The 17,470-nt window shown below is 55.8% G+C and overlaps 1 protein-coding gene across 2 annotated transcripts in view; it reads right to left on the bottom strand.

Moving 5' to 3' along the window:
• Acacb (acetyl-CoA carboxylase beta) overlaps window positions 1-17,470 on the bottom strand; it is a 124,039-nt gene that overhangs the window by 25,074 nt on the left and 81,495 nt on the right. For both annotated transcript variants that reach the window (XM_047559932.1, XM_047559933.1), the window contains 13 exons: window positions 14,879-14,992; window positions 14,674-14,787; window positions 14,238-14,327; window positions 11,500-11,618; window positions 8,462-8,599; window positions 7,104-7,203; window positions 6,910-7,017; window positions 5,971-6,027; window positions 5,698-5,739; window positions 4,523-4,738; window positions 2,615-2,770; window positions 1,634-1,837; window positions 98-253 (listed from right to left, as the gene is read on the bottom strand). In XM_047559932.1, coding sequence (XP_047415888.1) covers window positions 98-253; window positions 1,634-1,837; window positions 2,615-2,770; window positions 4,523-4,738; window positions 5,698-5,739; window positions 5,971-6,027; window positions 6,910-7,017; window positions 7,104-7,203; window positions 8,462-8,599; window positions 11,500-11,618; window positions 14,238-14,327; window positions 14,674-14,787; window positions 14,879-14,992 — 1,614 coding nt within the window. The remainder of the gene's footprint in view (window positions 1-97; window positions 254-1,633; window positions 1,838-2,614; window positions 2,771-4,522; window positions 4,739-5,697; window positions 5,740-5,970; window positions 6,028-6,909; window positions 7,018-7,103; window positions 7,204-8,461; window positions 8,600-11,499; window positions 11,619-14,237; window positions 14,328-14,673; window positions 14,788-14,878; window positions 14,993-17,470) is intronic.

Raw genomic sequence — 17,470 nt, 5'->3', positions numbered from 1 at the left:
CACAAAGACCTCGTTTAGATGGGATCCCCCGAGCGGCGCTCAGGAGAGGGGGCCCGGCTTCCGGTGGAGTCAGGGAGGGGACCCGGGGGCGACTTGCCTGCCTGAACATCTCGGGGAAGTCGTACACGTAGGTGGTGCCCAGGGACTGAGCCTGGAAGCGCTTGGCCTGGAGCAGATCCTTGGTGACGTAGGGGGTGTTGATCAGCATCCCGTGAAGGTTCCCTTGTTTGTTGCCGAAGGAGTGAAACATGATCTGGACCAGGAAGAAAGGAAAACCGTGGGGAGACAGGTCCCCTGGAACCACGCTCCCCCCGTCCCACCGAGTATTCCTACCCAGTCTCCAGTGAGGTCAAGCAGGCAGTAGAGCAGGGTCTGCCCGTGACAGACCACGACGTGCTTGGGAGTGATTAGGGGGCTCTTTTTTTTTTGGACCAGGGATTGAACCCAAGGGTGCTTCACCGCCAAGCCACATCCCCTTTTTAAATATTTGTTAGAGACAGGGTCTCACTGAGTTGCTGAGGGCCTCGCTAAGTTGCTGAGGCTGGCTTTGAACTCACGATCCTCCTGCCTCAGCCTCCCGAGCCACTGGGATAACAGGTGTGCCTGGCTCTATGTTTTCTTCTTAACCACAGAGGACAACCAGAACGGGAAGAAGTGGGAACAGCTCCAAAAATATGACAATCCTAGTTCCAAACATGCAGGCCTGTACACACGCACACACACGCCCCATGTGCACGTGAAAACTGATTTTTTTTTTTTTTTTTTTTTTTTGTGTGTGGTGCTGGGGATTGAACCCAGGGTCTTATGCTTGCAAGGCAAGCACTCTACCAACTAAGCTATCTCCCCAGCCCCAAAAACTGCTGATTTGAATAAGGTCTGCGTTTGAGCCAACAGTACTTGCGCCCATGTCAATCTCCCGAGTGGGTGACACACTCAGAGTTTGCAAAGTGCAGGCTGCGGAAAGCTGGCTGAAGGGTACGTGGGATCCCTCTGCCCTATTTTTGTTCTGTACTATTTTTAGCAATTTTTTTTCCCCCAGTCCTGGGGATTGAACCCAGGGATGCTCTACCACTGAGTTCCATCCCAGCCCCTTCTGTTCTTTATTTTGAGATAGTTTTTTTTTTTTTTGAGATTGGTTGGCCTTGGACTTGGAATCCTCCTGCCTTGGATTACAGGGGTGCAGGAATTTTGTTTTTCCAACCTCTTGAGTCTGAAGTCTAATTATTTCAAAATAAAAACGTTCATACAGATACATAGCAGGCAGTCACGTGGATATTCGAATCACTGGACAAAAGCCTGTCCCATAGCACGGTGGGGGAAAATACCTCCTTGCCTAAGTGACTAGTGTGCGGGCTGCATCGTGACCAAAAACAGCCCTGCACGTCTTCCCAGGAAGGGCTGCGGAAGGACTGCACTTCGGAGAACTTGCTGGTGCCCAGGAGGAATCCTGGGGAGCAGGAGGCAGCCTGGTCATCCCGACCCAGAGCTATTTATTCACGGGACTCTCAGAAAGCTGCTGCAGTCTGGCCAGGCCAGGCCAGAGGGCCACCGAGGGTCATTCTGATCTAGGTCTGAGGTCCCCCGCAGCCTGCCTCTGCTGTGACCCGGACCTCTGTGGTCCCCTCGGCCTTACGTTTCCAGATCTGGGGTCGGTCACTTCTTTGTAGAGGCTGATGTCCAGGTAGTAGCCCGACTCGTTGGTGATGAACAGGCGGATGGGGACGGCACTGCCCGTGGTGGTCTGGCGGATGTTGATCTTGACCTCGGCCTGCAGCACGCGGAGCTTCCAGAGGCGGCTGCCGTAGCGCATGACCATGGAGCGCACGGACTCCTCGATCTGCCCGGGGCAGAGCAAGCCCGCGCTCAGGGGCCGCTCCCCCACACGCTGGCCAGGCACTCGTGGCACCGGGCGGCGAGACGCTCGGTGCCGAACGCCCGGGACCTGGTACCACCCAGCAAAGTACTAGCTGTGAGCCACCAAAGGCCCCTTGCTAAGTCCTGAGAGCCCGTCACCTCCTTTCACCCCGTGGGTACCCAGCAAGGCGGCCGTGCGTGGGGTGGCACCCAGGGCCCCCTGCGCGTGGGGGCAAGTGCTCTAAGGCCACGCGACAGCCCTGGCGGGAGGCAGGTATTTCTACCCCTCACTGACGGGTGAGGAGACCGAGGCTGACAGGTGGCAGAGCCAAGCTCCCGCGTGACCCCATCTTTCCGGGCCCCTCAAGCCTCTGCGGTTTCCTCCTGGAAACAGGTGGACCAGGGAGCTCAGGGCATCCACCCGGATCCTCTGCAACCCGCCGGTGCCCAGCTGGTGCGCTGGGATTCTTCTCGTCCCAGTGTCACCACCGTAAGGGTCGGTGGACCAGCTCGGCCACAGACTTTGGGTTCTCATCGTTCCCACGCCCCGCCCCGCCCCCGACAGATCCAGAAACCCAGAGAAAGGGCCAAATTCTACTTGGCAAAGTGTCCCGGCACCACGTCACCCCGACAGCGAAGGCCGCCTGGCGGGGTGTGGCTCAGCCGCGGGCCCAGCCGGCTGGGGCCACAGAGGCTCAGGCCTCGAGGGCCAGGAGACGGAGCCCCGAAGCAACAGGGCCCGGGAGCCCCCGCGTGTGACCTTGGAGGGGTCCATGATGACGGTGGGCACGAAGTTGAGGAAGATGTGGTTGCAGTCGGTGCGCACGCTGGTGTCGTTGAACGCCACGTCCAGCTCGTCCATGGCCTCCAGGAGCAGCCGCTCGCCCTCGTTCTGCAGGTACTCGAAGGAGGCTTCCTGTCACAGAGCAGGGGCGGCGGCTCAGGACCGGGTCTCAGGGCCGGATTCTCCTCCTCGGGGAGGAAACCGCTCCCTCCTCCGAGTGGCCCTGGGGAGCCCCGTCCGCTTGCCCAGTGGCGTGGCGCGTTTGCCAGGCTTCGATTTGCTGTCCTCTGGCGCCTGGACCTCTGGGCCGGGGTGACTGACCCTCCAGGGCTGCCATTCCTGGAGATGGCCCTCGACCGTCCAGGGAGCGTGCTTTTTACATGTAAACGGACCCAGAGCCACAGCCCAAAACCTTCCCCCTCATGGCCCAGGACACGACCACCTGCCCTCCTCGCCACAGGCTGGAGCCCGACCAGGGGCAGCCCTGCGCCCGGGCTGCTGGGACTCTTCAACCCGCCTCCCCTGTTCCTTCCTTCCTTCAGAAGCCAGAGAACGCAAACCCAGCAGCTCGGGAGGCTGAGGCAGGAGGACCACGAGTTCACAGCCAGCAACTTAGCGAGGCCCGAAGCAACTCAGCGAGACCCTGTCTCTAATAAAATATGAGAAAAGGGCTGGGGATGTGGCTCAGCGGTCAAATGCTCCTGGGTTCAATCCCCAGAGAAAAGAAAAAAAACCACCCACCAATAAAAGGGTTTTGCCCACTTTTTCTCTTCAGTCCTTCAGCCACCTGACCAACGCCAGGGCTTTCCCATGTGCCCCCTGTGCTAGGCCGAGCCCTTCCTTAGGACGGTAAGATACCAGCTCTCCAGTGGCAATCAATCCTGACCTCCTGGCCTCGCTATTCCTACACAATGGTAAAGGCCAGTCACACATCTCGTTGACTGAAGTAGCAAAAAACGGAGATTAACTCAATATCCATCAAAAGGGACCTGGTTTTTAAAAAAGACACTACACACACACACACACACACACACACATGTCCATGTAAGGCTGTAGCACACACCATGGATCAGTCTTCATTAACATGGAAAAAGGTCTACAAGTAATTGTCCAGTGGAAAAGGTCACCGTTTTTCCAGATGACGTGTCCACGCTGAGCTCTTATCTGCCTCACTGTAACCCCCAATTTTGGAGATGAAACTGGGTTTAGAAAGTGTCACTAACAGGGCTGGCCCTTCAGAGGCAGAATTCTGGGTCTTTCCACTTGATTTTTATATTTTGGGGGAAGGGGGTGCCAGGGATTGAACTCAGGGGCATTCGACCACTGAGCCACCTCCCCAGCCCTATTTTGTATTTATTTAGAGATAGGGTCTCACTGAGTTGCTCAGGGCCTCGCTGTTGCTGAGACTGGTTTTGAACTCGCCGCGATCCTCCTGCCTCAGCCTCCCGAGCTGCCGGGATAACGGGCGTGCGCCACCACGCCCAACCTCACTTGAGTTTTTAGAAATAAGTTTCCAGTATCGGTTGAGATTTTCACAGTAGGATCGTGGGCTATCTTCCTAAAATCAAGAAATGATCACTCAATAGGCAAATATAAAAATTTCCTGAACGAACCAGTGTCTTTCTATCTCCTCGGCTTTCTTCTCATGCAGAGAGCGACACACGATTCAACACCATGAATGACCCAAGAGCCACTGGTGGGGACAAAACAGGCCACCTTGCTGTTGGCCGCCTCCCAGATCTGAGTGTCACATGGGCAGGGTCTCGTGTGCCCAGCACGTCCTCAAAGACCCAGCGTGCAGCCCGGAGCCTGGCACAGAGCAGGAACCCAGGGGAGGGAGGACCGGGGCTGGAGGGACGGGTTCCACCACCTGCGACGCCTTACCTTCGTAATCAGGTCCGAGTGCCTGATGATGGCGCGGATGAAGAACCTGTGGTCTGTCACCTCCACCCCTTCCTTCACCTTGGCAGCGCCCAGGTAAAGGTGCATCTTGTGGTTGGCACAGGGCACGGCCCTCAGGTCGAAGTTGCGCATGCGGCTGAGCTCTAGCTGGAAGGCCAGGGCGGGCTCCAGGTGACGGTAGATGCGATCTTCTGCAAACTGTGGGCCAGCCAGAGAGAGGGCAGGCACGTGGAGGGAGACAGACAGACAGACAGACAGACAGACAGATGCACATGCACACTCGGAGTCTGACATCGCAGCTCCGTCCTGTGTGGCCCAGGCCCTACCCTGCCCTGTCCCCGGTGCTGAGAATCCCCAGGGCTGACAAGATTCAAAGTTTTGGCAAGACTGGGGTGCTGGGGGGCACCTCTTGGTTGCTGGGTGAACCCAACTAGCCCCCGGCATCTGCCAGTGTGATGAGACCGCTGTCAGAGGATGGGGTGTTCCTCAAGATGTCGCTAACCCAGGTTCCCGGTGGACATGGGTCCCCGAAAGGAAGAACCGACAGTGATGGAGACGGAACAAGAGAAAAAGTAAGAGCCTTTATAAATCAAGGCAGGCTGTGCATAAATCAGAGTGCAGAATGCCCAGCGTGGCAGGGTCGGGAATCTGCTGGGGACCAGCCCACCTGCTCCAGGAGGGATCGGGAACCATTTTCCAAAGGCCAGACCCTGCATGTTTCGGGCTGATGAGTCACATGGCTCCCGCCCCACTACCTCAGCTCCGCTGCCACTCCGTGAAAGCCACAGGGACACTAGGTAGTCAGATGCCTGTGGCTACGTTCCAATAAAACTTTATTTATAAAACAGGCAGCCAGTCTGCAAGTCAGACCTTGCCGACCACAGGTCTAGAAGAACACAAGGAAAGGAGGCCGGGAAACGGTCCTACTGAGCACACCAGCAAATGCAGAAACTCAGTAGAGGGGGAAAGAGGATCCTGAGGGTCTGAGTTCCCAGCAGGAAATGTGGGGTTGGAAATGCAACTCCAGAGGAAAGCTAGAGTCCACGCAGCAGTTGCCACGTTCTAGAAAACAAGCCTGCCTCTAGAGCTGGGGACCCTCCTCATAACATTAAAGCAGCCATCGGGAAGAGGACACACATCGCTGCCTCTGGTCATACCTCATCCCTTGCTCTGAAGGTGAAAAACTTGGGAAATTCTCTCTGCAAAAAGAAATCCAAACAAAAGACGATTAAATCAAACGAGATTCCTTGAAATAGCTTCTGTATTTATCTCACGATTGTTAACCACTTGGCAGTTTAGAATGAACGGTTTGAAAAGTGTTTTCTAATCACTGATCGCTTCTACCCCCACGTGCAAATTACAGACCCAAGAAGCCCTGGGGTTCGGAGAACAGAAAAGACGAGAGCAGACGAACTAAGGATTGGACTGACCTCCCGGGCAATCAGGAATGTGATTCTTCGGAGACCGTAATCCACAAGGATATTTTTCTGCATTAAAAACCAGAGACACGGTGGGATATTATGTGGTCAGAGAAAGGACTGGCGGGCTGATCCACGTTACCACGCGGCTGGTGCCTGGAAGAAGCCAGGCACGAGAGACCCCCTAGCATGTGGTTCCTTCCACATCTATGAAAAACCCAGAATGAGAACATCTGCAGACACATAAAGATCAGTGGTCGCTGAGACTGGGGTGGGAGAAGGCCTGGGTTGGGTGGTGATGTGAGTGACTTCTAATGGGTACAGGGGTTTTTTGGGAGGTGGAGGGAACAAAACTATTCTAAAAGTAACTGTGGTCATGGTTGTGCAACTCTGTGAATGCACTAAAAACACTGAACCTGCTGGACACGGTGGCGCACGCCTGTCATCCCAGCGGCTCAGGAGGCTGAGGCAGGAGGATGGCAAGTTCGAGGCCAGCCTCAGCAACTTAGGGAGGTCCTAAGCAACTTAGCAAGACCAGGTCTCTAAATAAAATATAAAAAGGGCTGGGACTGTGGCTCAGTGAGAAAGTGCCCCTGGGTACCCAAAAAAAAGAGAAAAAGGAGAAGCCAAAGTTTTGCCAGGTTCAGCCCTCTCTGCCCAAGGACAGTATTAGGAGGACCAGCAGGGCCAGGGTGGGACCTGGCTCTGTGGCCTTCCCTCTCTCTAGCTTCTGCTCTCACCACGTGCTCACATGCACCTGCTCCTGCTCCGTGATGCCACCTGACATGCTGTGACACAGCAGAGGCCCTCACCAGATGAGGTGCCCCATGCAGCCTCCGGAACTGTGAGCGAAAACCTCTTAACTTTATAAAAGTTACCCAGCCTCAGGTGTTTTATTATAGCAACACAGACTACCTGCTCTCCCCAAAGGCAGGGGCACACCCAGAGTACCTTGGACTGTACAAATGTCCTGAAAATCGGCACCAGCGCCTCATCCTCCAAATGGTCTGCATACTGGAGAGCCACGTTCAGGATGTGAATGGGCTCTTCTCGGAGGTTCTGAGAGAGCAAAGTAGGGCTGAGAGTAGGACCAGGAGGTGCAGCCTGCTCTCTCCCTGGGTTGCTCCCTGGGCTCGGACACTGACCTTGCCTTCATCCTCAGAATAGAGGGAGGTGCGGGCCTTGCTGAAGAGGGGGATGTCTTTGGGCACATTGGCGAAGCAGGAGATGACCTCATCAAAGTTCCTGGGGATGCAGGGCAGAGAAGGAAAGCTAAGGGACCAGTCTCATTAAGACCGGGTCAAGCTTTGTGGCCAGGCATACGGGAACCCAGGGCCTTCCTCTTCCTCAGCTCCAGTGGTTCCTGAACTCAGTCCAAAGCACCCCAACAGGGTCGTTCCCAAAAGGGAAGAATGGACCTACGCAGCCTGGAGTCAGGAATGGAGGACAGGATTCTAACACTCCGGGCCTGCAGCTGGGCTTGAGGGCAACTCTTGACTCCCTCTGACGGGCTCAGAGGCCCCCGAGACTGCACTTCACCTAAGTCACCTGAGGGTAATAAAAGTAATCCCCGCGCCCCAGAAATTCAACAGGATAATTCAAAAGGATAACCCAAGCACAAGCCACAACCCACAGGAGCAAGTGGGGAAAAGCGTGGTCACAGTACTGAGAGCTGACCTGCAATGAGCATGTCCTTTACGTGTACATTATATTTTAAGTATCTTATTTCACCTACACGATCTCATTTGATTTTCATGATGTGCCAGTGAAGCAGGTCCTTCTATTACATCCATTTTACAGATGAGAAAACTGAGAGAGGTTACATAAGTTGTTCAGTCTCACAGGCAATACAGAGCTGGACTCGGACATGGGTAAGCTGTCTTGTGGTCTTGTGCTCCTGGTGACAATGCTGTTATGACTGTTTTAGTGTGTGAGTGTGTGTGTGTGTGTGTGTGTGTGTGTGTGTTACTAAGGACTAAACCCAGGGCCTTGCCTCACACGTGCTAGGTAAGTGCTCTATTTAAATTTTTATTTTGAGACAGGGTTTCCCTAAATTGCCCAGGCTGGCCTCAAACTTGTCATCCTCCTGCCTTGGCCTCTCTAGTAGCTGGGATTACACCCGGCCCAGTCTGTTGTTTTCTTAATTTATTTTTAACTCCTACGTAAAATGTAAAAATCATATATAATAGTGGAGAACCAGGTCATGTTTCAATACGTGCGCATGTGGTGCAATGTTTAAATCGAGTGAAACATATTTATCTCCTGCAACATTTATCTTGATGGTGAAAACGTTCAAAATCCTTTCTTCTAGCTTTTGGAAAGGTGGAGCGTCGCTACCTCCGGTCACCCGGCTATGCAGCAGCACACGGGCCCTCTGCTCCTCTCTCACGGTAGCTGGGTGCCCTCCATCGTTAACTGGCTCTGCCACATCTGGGTCTCCCCCAAGTCATGCGTCAAGTGAACGGACCCCCGCTTGTGTTTGGGGGACCAGGTCCCCCCCTACCTGGTGAAATCCTCGAATCTCCGGAAGGCGACCATAGCCCCCATCCGCTGGGACAGCGGAGAGAAGCCACTGTCCATGAAGAGCTCTGTGCTGTGCCTCAGCAGGTCAGGGTTGGTGACACTTATGGGCACGGCCATCCTGCAGGGACACAGTGAGGATGAGGCAGCTGCTCCGGTGCCTGATGCCTCGCGGAGCCAGACCAGGACGAGAGCCCCCTGCGCTGGGGTCAGGGGCAGGGGTCGCACGCGGTTCCTCAGGATGGGGTGCGGTCAGAGCCCAGGAACGGGGGGCGGATGTGTGCACGCAGGAGAGTCCAGCCCACACGGTCCCGGGGCGCATCCAGGGTGGAGACCGAAGCCACCGAGAAGTGACAGTCCCAGCATCAGGTTCTCCGGCAGAGGCCCCGGCCCAGGCCCGGGCAGCCGGCAAGGGGGCTGCCTTGGTGCTGGGGACCCTCCGGGCCTCGGCTCCCCATCGCCCCTCTCTCTCCATCGAATCCTCTTGGGACAAGATCAGCAGCCACTGTTCCCAGGACTGGCTGCTCACTGGGAGCAAATCCAAAGGGGTCCCCTCAGGAGCTCAGAATGGGGGCCTGAACTCGGGCAGGAGAGGCGTGTGCAGAAAGGAGTCACCCAGCAGCCTGGGCGGCCCTCCGCGGAGAGGGACCCACTTGCCAGGCTGGCCGCCGGCTGGCATCCAGGAACTGGGACTTGGGGGAGGCGCCCACTCCTCCCTCAACGGCAAGGCTGGCTTGCTGCGCTGGCCGGGTACGAGCCACGCGGTGGACGCTGAGCACCTGCTCTCATCTCTGAGGCACAGGGCAACCGAGTGACCAGCTACCGACTGAACGCCTGGTGCACAGCGGGTCCCTCCACACCTGCCGTCAGAGCGTGGCTGGAGGAGACTCGGAAGGGCGCGCCTGCCCCCCTCTGGCTTCCGCCAGGCTCCTCTTCCTTGGCGATCCCACCGTGCACCCTGGCGCTAAGTCGGAGTCGTGCCTGTGGCTCTCTACCGGACCTCTGAGTCCTCCAAGCAAGCCCTCAAATCTGGGGGTGCTCTTGGGCACCCCCACACAGGTGTCTCGGTTCCTGCGGGGCCCCCTGCTCCCGGATGACCAGAGCCAGAGGCCACGCGCCGGCACTGGGTGGGCTGAATGAGGCCGACTCTGGAGCACACGGCGCTTCAACAAGCGTGGGTGGGCCGGCAGCTGGCCCCGAACGCCCGCCCTGTTTTCCTCAGCCAGAGAGGAAAGCAACATGGAAAACCCTGGCCTTATTGACCTCGGTCCTGCAGGGCACCAAGGGCAGTGCTGGAGGCAGGCGGGGCACCCGCTCCCAGCCAGCCCTCTCACAGCTCCCTGGCACCCTGGAGCCAGGGACTGACTTCCCCTGGGTCTCAGGGACCCACCTTACCTGGCTCTAGAGACGTGGGAACTGCCCTCCTGGCAGGGAGAGCCCAGTCCAAACAGCCCTTCCCAGAGGCCTCAGCCAGCACCCCCAGCCCACAGCAAAGGCCAGGAGCGCAGACCTAGATCAGGAACTTCCCCCCGCACCAGGGTCCTCGGTGTCTCTCTGGGTCAAAAAGGACCTCAAGCCCATCCTGGGCAATAACCTGGTGTCACGATGCGTGACCCAGGGTCCTCGCGTGAGTGCCTTCCTTCCTAGCAGGGCTGAGACAGCGAGGTCAGGAGAGTCCTCTCCCACGGCAGAAAAAGGTCTCACGCCACACCTCCCGCCACCCCCAAAACAACCCCAGGCCAGAAACAGTACTCGACTTTTCTCACTAGGGGGTAAAATATCACAATTCTCTTTTATGGAACTACGAAGGGTCAAAATAAATGCTATGTGGCTTGGGGCCTCACTAAGTTGCTGAGGCTGGCTTTGAACTCGAGATCCTCCTGCCTCAGCCTCCCGAGCCACTGGGATGACAGGCCTGCGTCGCCGCGCCCAGCCTAAAATATATTTTTCGAAATCCCAAAAGACCAGGAAAATCCCTGCTTCAAGAAAAGCATGAAACCTGCTGCCTGTAGTTCAAGATCTGAACAGGGGGACCCAAAATCATCCTGGCACCGTTCCAACCACAAGCAAGGCCTCTGGGAAACCCCAGCGGAACCCCTAACAGAGGAGCCAGGAAGAGTGAAAGGGAATGTTCCGGACACTAAGGGGGACATGATTACTTTATAGAGGATACGGCGTGCCACCTGACCAGAATGGGACTTCGCGCCCTGAAATAAGATGGGTTAAAAAACAGACTGTGAGCCAGCAGTACGGACGCGTCGACTGTCCCCGGCCGAGACACCACGGGGACTCGCTGAACCTCGGCTTTTGGGTGGCAGACTCCAGGGGACACAGGCCAAGACGCGTGCCCTGCACTGGCTCCCAAGCACGCTCAGGTGCTGTGGAAAGAACTCATGAGATGAGCCCAGGACTAGGCTCGGCTTCCTAGCCCCCCAAGAGTGAGCGGCTCAGCCCAGGGCGCCCCCGCTATAAAATGCAGGTGAGAACGCAGTTTTGGTCAACAGATGGCAAAGGCTTCAGGAAATAAGAGTAGAAAACACTGAGCACCGTGTCCGGCCAGCGGCACACCATCCGACAGTTGTAACAGCAGCTGTGGTCACGATCGCCACGGGGACCACACATTTCTCTGGGCCGGCTGCTGTCCTAAATGTTCTGTGCGCCTTATCTCATTCACTCCTCACTATGGTCGAGGGCAGCACTCTCTCCTGGAACTTTCGGTAACGATGGAATGTTCTAGAACGTTCCCTCAATATGGCCCCCGTGAGCCGCGTGTGGCTACTGGGTACTTTTGATGCGGTTGTTAGGACACCCAGAGGCTGGCGTTTTTCACGCCATTTCCATTTGTTTGGATTTAAAGAGATACCGGTGGGTCCCACGGGGCGGGTGCAGGAGGTGGGTGGTGGGGTGGAGAGCGTGGAAGATCCACGCCGAGGGAGGGGTCTTCCTGCTGGCTCCCCAGCAGCATCCCAGAGACAAGCCGACCAGGTCGGGGAGGAGAGACAGGGGTGCGCCAGTGCGTACCGGTTTGGGTGGGAGGAGGGCAGCATGAACTGGAACTCCACCACACAGGTGCCGTCGGGGAGCTGCCGGTGCTGCAGGCTGTTCAGCTCATAAGCGATGTAGCCTCTCCGCACATAGACCTGATGCAGAAGAGACACGTGGACGTTCAGAGGGCGCCGGGCTGCCCTCCCATCCTGAAACACCCAGGCTGAAGCGGGGCCAGAAACGGTCTGGCCCGGATCTCTCGGCAGCAGCGGGTGACGCTTTCTGTTTTTGTCAGGGGCTGGGTGGCAGGTACTTCGGGTTTTGTGGGGCGAATTGTCTCTCTCACAACTACTGCGTTCCTCGGCCTCGTGGAGGCAGCCATGCAAATCTGCCAACGAACAGGTGAGGCTGAGCTCCAAAAAAATTTATTGACGGAAACAGACAGTGACCCGCAGGCTGGAGTTGGCCAGCCCCTGCTCCAGAGCGGCTCTGGCCGATAGAAACACAACACGAGCAACACGTGTAATTTAAATTTTTTAGTAACCATCAAAAAGGATGTCATGATATTCTTATTTCTCCCCAAGCATTATCATTTCAACATGTAATGTAAGAAAATATTTAGCGATTTCACATTCTTTCCCCCACACTCGGTCTTTGGAATCAGGCACAGCTCAACTCAGACAAGTGGAATTTCAAGTGCTTCTGTACCACGTGGGTCCAGTGGCTGCCAGAGGGGACACACAGTCTAGAGTCCAAACACTGGGGTTTTTCGACTGCATGGGGAACGGAGCAGACCTCGCTGCTGCCCTTTAAAAGACCTGCTTCCAGCTGTGCATGGTGGTGCACACCTGTAATTCCAGCAGCTCGGGAGGCTGAGGCAGGAGGACTGAAAGTTCAAGGCCAGCCTCAGCAACTTAGACCCTAAGCAACTTGGCCAGACCCTGTCTCCAAATAGAAATAAAAGGGGCGGGGGATGAGGCTCAGTAGCTAAGCACCCCTGGGTTCAGTCCCTGGTACCAAAAAGACAAACCAACATGAAAAAGACCTGCTGCCCCTGCCGGCATTGGGTAACTCGGCTCGGAGCAGGATGCCCGCCCTTCCCTGGAGAGAAGGGTCCGTGGTGTCTACACTGTGCAACAACAGGATTCACGCTGAATGCCTGTTTCCCTCCTCAGAGTTTAGACTTCTGCTTCACGGTAGGCAGAGGGTGACTCTGAGACCAGTCTCCACTAAAAACCCTGGGCACCGGGTCTCGTGAGCTTCACTGGGAGACTATTCTTCACGTGCACTGTCACTGCCGGAGGGACTCAACCCGTCCCGTGTGACTCTGTGGGGCGAGGACCCTTGGGAAAACAGGCCTGCTTCCGCTGGCTTCACTCCATGCACCGTGTCCCTTGGCAGACTGTGCTGCAACTGGACCCTATGTCCTCCTGGCAAACCACGGAGCCTGGGGGTCTTCTTGGGGACCCCGAAAACATTTACGGCAGGTACAAAACCCTATCATCTCAAGAAGCTAAGTCTAGATCTTATGTCTGTGATGCTTCTTGGATCACAAAGAAAATGCTGAATCATGTTTAATAAAAGAGCCATTATAGAAAGTAATGGAATGTACAGAAACACATCCTAGAAAAATCTCTAATAGACATAAATAGGACTTAGCACTTTAAAAAATACCAATGAGTCGGGTGCAGGGGCACAGGCCCGTAATCCCAGCAGCTCAGGAGGCTGAGGCAGGAGGATAGCAAGTTCGAGGCCAGCCTCAGTTACTTAGTGAGACCCTGTCTCAAAATAAAAAAATAAAAAGGGCTGGGGAGGTGGCTCAGGGGCAGAGCACCTCTGGGTTCAATCCTCAGTGCTACAAAATGAATAAATCAATGAATAAGTATTTAATAAAGTGACATTTGAAAGTACTGACAAGGTGCACTGGGTCTCATTTTTAGGAAACAAGACTGAGGCCAGAGCTGAACCCATAGTAGGGAGGTAACCTTCAGATCCAGGAGCCCCTGTGGCTGTCACATGCTCACAAGCCTCAAATGGTCTCTGTGAAGACCCAGCCCAGCCTGGCATTCTGGTGGGTGATTCACGGGGTCTAAGATCCAGGAGAGATGGGGTCAACAGGGGCCAAGCCACTGAGCTCAGAGAGCCAGGAGATGAGGAAAAACCACCACTGGTCATGTTGTCCAGGGTTAGAGAGCCCCCTAGGAACCCAGGGGTCTCCTCCTGGGGCCTACAGAGAGCAAATTAAAACTCTGAATTCCTGAAACTAACTGAACACCTCTTGGCCCCTAAATTCAGGGAGACCAGAGCAGGAGCAAGACCCCCTGGCTCTAGCCTGGGTTGTGCTGTTGGTCAGACCCGCCACACAGGGTTGTGAATGGTCACCTAGGCTCCTGCTGACTCTCGGAGCCCCAGGTAGGAAAGTCTGTCCCAGGTGTTAACGCACACACGTCAGCAAGTCTGGATGAGATGCCTTGGACTGGTTTGGGGGGTCAGCCGTTAGCTGTGCCCTGCCTGGAGGAAGCTGTGGTGACGCAGGACATGGCCGTGGTTACCTGCATAGACTGTGCAATAAAACAGACCTAGTGGAAATCCTGGTTCTGCCCTTCCTAGCTGTGTGACCTTGAGCAAGTCACTTCACCTCTCTGGGTCTCAGTTTATTTCTCTGCAAGATGAAATACCGGACTTAGAGAGCGTAAGGTCACGTTCGCAAGGTCATGGGCCTGGGGGTCGGGCCCAGGGCAGGCGGCACTGTTCCCTAGGCTTCCCCCACTTACCTCCAGGGAAGCCATGCAGACGACTTTGTTGGTGTGGTAGAAGAAAGTGGGCAAGACGTCAAATATGGTCGTTTCTGAAAGTATCAATTTCTATGGGAAAAGAAAAATAAAATGTAAACAAGTTTTAACCACCAACCAGAAGCATGGGAGGGGCGGGAGCAGGAGTCGGCCGTGCAGCGGTCCCTCATGGCGGCCAGTGCCCCCCCCCATGGCGGCCAGTGCCCCCAGCACCCGGGGCTCCTCCTGGGTGTAGTCTCGGAAGATCTGCCAATCAAGGCCCGGTTGCCAGGGGAGGGCGCCCAGCTCCAGATGCCGAGGGGGGTCCCTGGAGGCTTGTGAGTGAACAGCCTGAAGGCAGGGGCAGCCTGTCGTCCCCACGGCCCCCGCCCCGGCCAGGGCGTGCTCCGTGGGAGCTGGAAGGAAGGAGATGCCCCACCTTGAGGTTTTCTGGGCAGAACTGGTGGCCGTACATGTCGATGGCAGACAGGAAGATGGACTCCACCTGGTTGTGCCTCAGCTCATAGGAGGGGAGGTGGGAGGCGATCAGCACCTGTCCGGGAGGGGGCGGAGGGCTGGCATGAGAGAGGCCGCGGTGGGCTCGGGAAGGCCACCCGCGGGGTCCCGGTGCTTGGGGCCCTGACCTGTCTGGCTCTCAGGGCCACTTTGCAGTGCTCGGTCTTGCTCAGCTGCGTGAGCTCGTTGAGGATGGAGGTCAGCTCGTCCGACAGGGAAGGGTCTGGGCCGCAGAGCTCGTCCTTGGGGGACAGAAACAGAATCCAAATGACTTTGCTCTGCCAGAGGGGAACAGGCCAGCACGCCCCTTGACCAGGGTGTAAAGCTGCCCCAGCCAACCAGGGTCCGCTGTCAGGGCCTCGGGCACAGCCCGAGACTCACGCCTCTACCGCGGCCCCTCGCCTACCAGCCATGCACCCGGCCACCCACTCACCCTCCAAAACACACCCTCGAGGTCTGGAGGGAAGAAAACTACAACTAAGTCACGCCTGGAGCACAGGCTCAGGGATCCTTCTTCGGAATGCTTGGGAATAGCAGCGTTTGGGATTTCAGAATTTTTTTTTTTTGGATTTTGGAATATTGGCATATAGAGAATGAGCTGTCTGAGGGCTGGAAACCCAATCGAAACATGAAACTCGTGTGTGTTCCATGTGCACAGGGCCAAGGGACAGAGCACAGGGGAGAGAGGTCGCCCAGCATGCGGGGGCCCTGGGCTGGATCCCCAGCACAGCAAAAATAAATAAATAGACAGCTGCGGATACGCCTCGTACGCACAGTCTGAAGGTAATTTTTGTACAGTATTTTTAGTACGCCTGCATTTCGGCGGAGACCCATCGCAAGGGCAGATGCAGAATTTTCCACTTGTGGTTATCATGCTGGTGTTCAAGAACTTTCAGATTTTGGAGCATTTCGGATTTTGGATCAGGGATGCTCGACCTATACTAGGCTGGTGAGCATTCAGCAGGTGCTTATGCTGTGCCAGCAAACAGCTAGATCCTTTACACACTTTTCTCCCCGATCTCCCAACCCTCTGAGGAGTTACTGTCAGGATCCCCATTTGAGAGATGAGGAAACTGAGGCTCAGGAGGTGCTCTGCCTTGCCCACCGAGCCTGTGCAAGGTGCAGCAGTGGGAGCCCGGGACCATCGGGTCCCTGAAGCCTCCAGCTCTCTCCCCTGCACGCTGCGACCTGACTCCAAAGGTTCAGTTTCAGGGCGGGGTGGGAGCTGGCACTGGACTCTGGCGGAAGAGAAAGGGACACTGAGTCCTTCCGGGCGGGGGACCGGGACTGACTGCTAGAGCCCAGGACTGTGGTCTCTGCGTCTTCCCTTCTGCCCCAGGCGCGAGAAGGCCTTGGGAATGGCCAGAGCAGGCGCTTCCCCCATGTAGCAGCCACCGCTGTCCCCAGGAGTCTCCCCAGGTGGCAGGGCTGTGCTTCTGCCTCTTCCTAATTGTGTTAAACGCACGCCGCTTTTATGGCCAGAGAGTTATAATGTATCAAAATTTCATACGCAAGTACGCAGGCCAGCGTAGGCTGGAGGAGCTTCACAGGAAACTATCCTAAGTCCCCTCTCCTTCCCCAGTTCTGATCTGCTGTGTGGGGACAAGGGGTGGTGGCATTGCCCTCACCGTGCCACCCAGCTTGTGGCTCCAAGGAGAGCACATAGGGCAGGTGCTGGCGGTTCATGTGACCAGTATGCGTGTGTGTGTGTGCGTGTGTGTGTGTGTGTGTGCACGCGCATCATAAAAGCCGGGGCAACACCCCGCACAGGCAAGAGCCCCAAATCCCTCCTTCTTCTTTCTCGTTGACTTGCATGACTATTCGCCTGTGTATTTCAGTCTACACCATCATGTTTTGTTGTCTTTGTCTTGTCGCAAAGTCCTACGACCACTAAATGACACGCAGGAACTGTGTCTCCTTAAAAGACTCAAGACCAGCTCACCTCTCGGTAATCAAAGCAGAAAGCCTTTGCTGAAAGCTGCCAAGGTACTAATACTGCCGGAGGTAAAGAATTTACTATTTCCTAACAAATGGAAGCAAGACAGCCAGAAGTGAATCTCACCTCTGACCCCCAAGCCACCCCTGGGGCTTTTATTAAGAAGCCCCAAGTTCTGGACGCGGTGACACATGCCTGTCATCCCAGCGGCTCGGGAGGCTGAGGCAGAAGGATCGGGAGTTCAAAGCCAGCCTCAGCAAAAGTGAGGACCCAAGCAACTCAGTGAGACCCTGTCTCTAAATAAAATACAAAAAGGGGCTGGGGAGGTGGCTCAGTGGTTAAGCACTCATGCGTTTTCCTGGTACCCCCACCCAAAAAAAAAAAAAAAACAAACAGTGTCCTAGGAACCCGGCCTCCCTCACTCTAGCTGCTTTCAGATTACAAGCTCTTGGGGCTGCGTAGCTGCAACGGAAGCCGGGTGGGACAAGATTGCCAGGCCCTTCTTGCTCTAAGCCAAGTCCAAGTCTCTCCTCTGCTGATCCTACATTTTCTAAGTCATCAGGACCATTATCCAGAGGGGAAAAAAATTCTTCAACTATAAAAGCCTGCTGACTACTATCTTGTAGGAAATGCCACGTCTCCAAGAAGGCACAATTAAAGACCTACCACCAGACCCAGACCCCAATACTCCTAATAGCTCGTGATGCTGGAACCGTGCTGTGGGTTCAAATCCTGGCTCTCTGCGCTTCCAAGCTGGGTACCCTTGGGCAAGTGGCTTTACCTC

Source organism: Sciurus carolinensis, chromosome 8 (assembly GCF_902686445.1).
Source record: "Sciurus carolinensis chromosome 8, mSciCar1.2, whole genome shotgun sequence".
In the NCBI taxonomy this organism is placed as follows: domain Eukaryota; kingdom Metazoa; phylum Chordata; class Mammalia; order Rodentia; family Sciuridae; genus Sciurus; species Sciurus carolinensis.
This window is presented reverse-complemented; position numbering and strand designations above follow the sequence as displayed.